The following is a 4,282-nucleotide window of genomic DNA, read 5'->3' on the forward strand; positions in this document are numbered from 1 at the left end:
AACTTTCAAAACCAGAGCTTTTCTTTGCCTTTTAGCGGAACATTTTTTTGGATTAACTTATAAAACTTGCTCTTCCCTTTTACTATTTTCAATCTTTTTAAAATTTCCGCATATCTTAGAAACAACAACTTCAAGTTTTGCATCTCAAAAAAGTGTTATAGCCTTTTCAGACATTTCACTTGACAAATATTAAACAATGAACTAAAATTTTAAAATAGATTAGTAGAGAAAATTCAAGAGAAGTGAATTTTGATGTGAGTGAAGTGTTTGAAGATGGTGGTAATTTATAGTGGTAAAAATATGACTAGTTTTTTGCTTTTGAAAACGTAGCACCCGCATGTATCTTGATGTTCAGTCCAGCACCCGCCAGAGGATTTTCAGCACCTGCGTGTATCTTGATGTTCCGTCCAGCACCCGCATGTATCTCGATGTTCCGTCCCGCATTTTTGAGTTTCACAATTGCCATAGGTAAACTTTTGAGTTTCACAATTGCCGTAGGAATTGCCTTAATTGATTAATCATAGCAGGATCATATTCAATGTGAAATCATTTGTGTAATTTTTTTTAGAGGTTTCTTATTCCTCTATTCCTAGTTATTTGTTGGCAAGAGTAGCAGCTTTGCTACCTATGATGAGAGTATGAGCAACTACGTTTGTGAATTGAATATAAAAAAATCTTCAATCAAGGAACTTGAATCACAAATTTCTACAACTTCTAAGACGATATAATCAACATGGCACAAACTTACAAGTAGATGTTCTAACCGCCATGCCATTTATTTCATTGATTTACTTTAACCTAAATATTACGAAAAGAAATTAATCTCACAGCAGAATATGTTTTAAAAACTAGGAACAAAATACATGCAGATCCACATTTTAAGATATCGAATAACATAAAAGATGTATTCATAATATTAGCACAAGCATGGAATGCTGGAGCAGACACAAGATAGAGAACCATAACTAGATTTATCTTTACATTGATATTTTCACAGGATATACGGTTGAAGAAGCAAGACTTCTAGGCACTCAAATATCAGCAACATAGTCGGCCTTTATTCTGAAATTAAAGCTAATGCATGTCAACTGATCCCCATCTTTACTGTTCATCTTCATCTGGAGGCTGTATGGGCCCTACATAATAACAAAGAATAATTGAGAAAACAAAGAATCATCCCCAGAGCATCTTATAAAATTAAAGAAAAGCAGAGAAGTACTAAGACTAAGTTTGCATCCTATATAACATAAACCATAGCCTCCGCACTATAACAGAAACCATAGCAGAGAACCCTGAATCACAAAAATAATATATAAATTGCGTTGCTGGATGACTATAACATAAACCATAGCAAATCCCCCACAACCACGTGCAGCGTGTAATGCCTTGACTGTCGATTGTAAAGTCAGAGCATATGCCTAATTGTACTTATGATTAACCCATACAAATATGCTTTGATTTGGATATGTATGACGTGTGGAGCCAAAAAGGGTGTAATGTGAGGGAGAGCAGAAAATCTTTGTAGCCTAAGTTACATTGGCAGTCTAATCCCATAACCAAGGTTTGATATACATCAATTAATTAAATAAGAGCGAGTTAGACTATGAAAAAGCTCAAAGGGTCACCCTTAAAGCGTCTTCAAATGGGAAGAGCTTGCAAGGCATAGGTAACTTACTGCTGTTTCCTTGGGTAGGATGTACTAAAGTTCCATACTATCCTGTGTTAGATGATCTGGGGGTTGAGTACTTGTATCTCGACTTGTTGTAATTTTTTCATTCTTTCATATTTAGTATAAAATTATATCGTTTTATTGATCAGAAAAAGAAAGAAAAAAAACCTATGACAAAGCTTCTCTTACAATTAAAAGGCATCATCCTTCCCCTAGATTAACAACTTATGGAATAGAAACAGGCTTAAGAATATTGTCTATAGTGACTTTAAGGCTTAAATGAAAGAAACCAAAAGCTGGTGGCCAATAAAGCCGTAACCAAACAGATATGTTTAAAGGGTAATAGTGTTCAAGGTTCTGCATTTTCAATTTTTTGAATTATTTTCCATTTTTTTATAACATGTTCAACTACCAATAAGGTTCTAAAGCTAAAAAAGTAAATGCTAGCTGCCCTTAATCAAATTTTGTGGCATTAGACTTGTTAGCATTTAAATCAGTATTCTAATCTCCTCATGTCCACCATTCCTTCCATTTCAAACAGCATATTATCCTTTCTAATTGCGAACAAGATAAAATTACAAAAACTACACTTAGAAAATAAGAGAAGACACTGTCGATAAACTTCACATATGGACTTTTAAATACACCATGCCACGTTTGATGCCCTCAGAGGAGCTGGATATGAAAGAGAGCGGAAGAAGGTCTGGGTAGCTGTTAAATTTTTGAAAAGATAAAAGCAAGGATTACTTACTGGTGGAGTGAATCCAGGCAAGTCCTGGGAGTGAGAGATCACGAAGTCACCCGTTTTAATGGGGCAACCACCTCCTGCTTCCTCACACAGATCATGTTTCTCAGTATGGACATGGACCCCAAAGTATCGCACCTCTAGCACCAATTCTGCTCCAAGCAGTTCTTGCTCTACATGATATGACAATAATTTTGTTAATAATAAGTATCAAAGATAATGTATAAAGTCTGAACAGCCATAACACATTTGCATGCTTAAACAAACCTGCTTGTAGATGCACAAGTAAAATAAAACACGATAAGACTATTGGGGAAAATGGGTTAAAAAGTTAAAATAGAGAAATCTTAAATTCACAGGGCTCCTCACATGAGCGAATACTCAATTTCTAACTCTGAAGTTTCGCTAGTTGATTCCTCTGGTAAAGGATATGGATATGCTGGGAGTGGAGAAAACAAAGAGAAAACATTGGGCCACAATATCAAGTGCAGCCCAGCATAAAGTTTTAACAACCAGGTATGGGGTTAACAATCTATCTGATTATTAAACCAATCTAGTGCAACCACAATCACGTGGCTGACTTGCATTCCGGTCCCTTGTCTTATCAAGCCAATGATGCTCGAATCATCAAAGATACTCTAATACAGTAGCGAAAACCCCACAATTGAACTCACTATTGTGTAGCAGACTCGCAAATCAAAGTGATTCTACATATAAACTCCAATATCAAACAGTTTATATGTAACATCAGTAAACCAACATCTCACATAACTGAGAAATCCACACTTCCGGAATACTTGCATTCTTTATAAATTACCCATGAGAATATAAGATATAAAAAAATCTAAAAGTTTAGAAATTACCAGTGGATGCATGAATTTTGAAGGTTGCAGGTTTGCCACTAACAACTGGCTCTGGATTTATGTCAACTCCACTGATCTTAACAGCATAGTTGTTGCCTGTCTTATCTGCAGTCATTAAACCAAAACCCTAAATTTAGACATGCATTAGATCAATCGAAAATTCGAAAGTGGAAACAGGTACACAATTAAGAATCCTATAACAATTAAAACTCAATTGTGTTCGAGATCAAACAGTTTGACTTTCAGAATTCACCAAATCTGAGTCTCAAATCAAGAAAAAGACGATGAAGACAAAATCTGACGTACTTAACAAATTTATCAAAGAGAACTTCTTCCATAACCATCACGAGAAACAAAATTAAACGGGATTCAACAAAAAATCAACATCAGATGACGAAAGTATGTAATCAGGATTTGCTCAATTAGAATCGGACAAATTTTTACCGCAGTATTTAACAGGTTTGGCTTGAATCGAAGGTAAGATGAGAAAAGCAGCAACGAGGAAGATCGGGAGAATGAACTTGAACTGAACTGACGCCATGGAGTCAACTCAACAAATTTCTTAGAGTCACAAAAGAAGAAGAAGAAAAAGAGATGAGAGATTTTAGGGTTTGGAAATTGAGATATATACGAGGATTCCGGATATATAAAATATAGAGTTTGGTCTGATGGTCTTTTGTTCTTGGTTGTTGGCGGGGGAAAAGTAGCTGAGGATCACAATAAAATATAGGTTAAAGATACTTAAAATATTCGTTTTGTTTTTGGATTATCTCATAAAACCACTGAACCAAAGAAAAGAATATCTCGAAATTACCAAAATACCCTCTTATTAAAACAAACCTATTGATTAAGCCAGCTGACAGCAACCACAGTCAAGACCAAATTTGGGGACTAAACCCAAATTTGGTCTCAAAATGTGCCGCAGCGGAAGGGAGTAAACTTAAATTTGGTCGCCAAAATTAGGGTTTGAGACCAAATGTGGTCGTCAACCCAGACTAAACTTCG

The 4,282-nt window shown here is 35.4% G+C and overlaps 1 protein-coding gene across 1 annotated transcript; it reads right to left on the minus strand.

The window, feature by feature from the left end:
- Window positions 1–744: 744 nt before the first annotated feature.
- On the minus strand, window positions 745–4,012 carry LOC113314169 (phosphatidylglycerol/phosphatidylinositol transfer protein-like). Its single transcript, XM_026562930.1, has 4 exons — window positions 3,722–4,012; window positions 3,278–3,382; window positions 2,421–2,587; window positions 745–1,136 (listed from the first exon to the last, which is right to left on the minus strand). The coding sequence occupies exons 1-4, from the start codon at window positions 3,816–3,818 to the stop codon at window positions 1,032–1,034; spliced, it is 474 nt and encodes a 157-aa protein (XP_026418715.1). The 5' UTR covers window positions 3,819–4,012; the 3' UTR covers window positions 745–1,031.
- Window positions 4,013–4,282: the final 270 nt, after the last annotated feature.

This window comes from Papaver somniferum, chromosome 9 (assembly GCF_003573695.1).
Source record: "Papaver somniferum cultivar HN1 chromosome 9, ASM357369v1, whole genome shotgun sequence".
Lineage (NCBI taxonomy): Eukaryota > Viridiplantae > Streptophyta > Magnoliopsida > Ranunculales > Papaveraceae > Papaver > Papaver somniferum.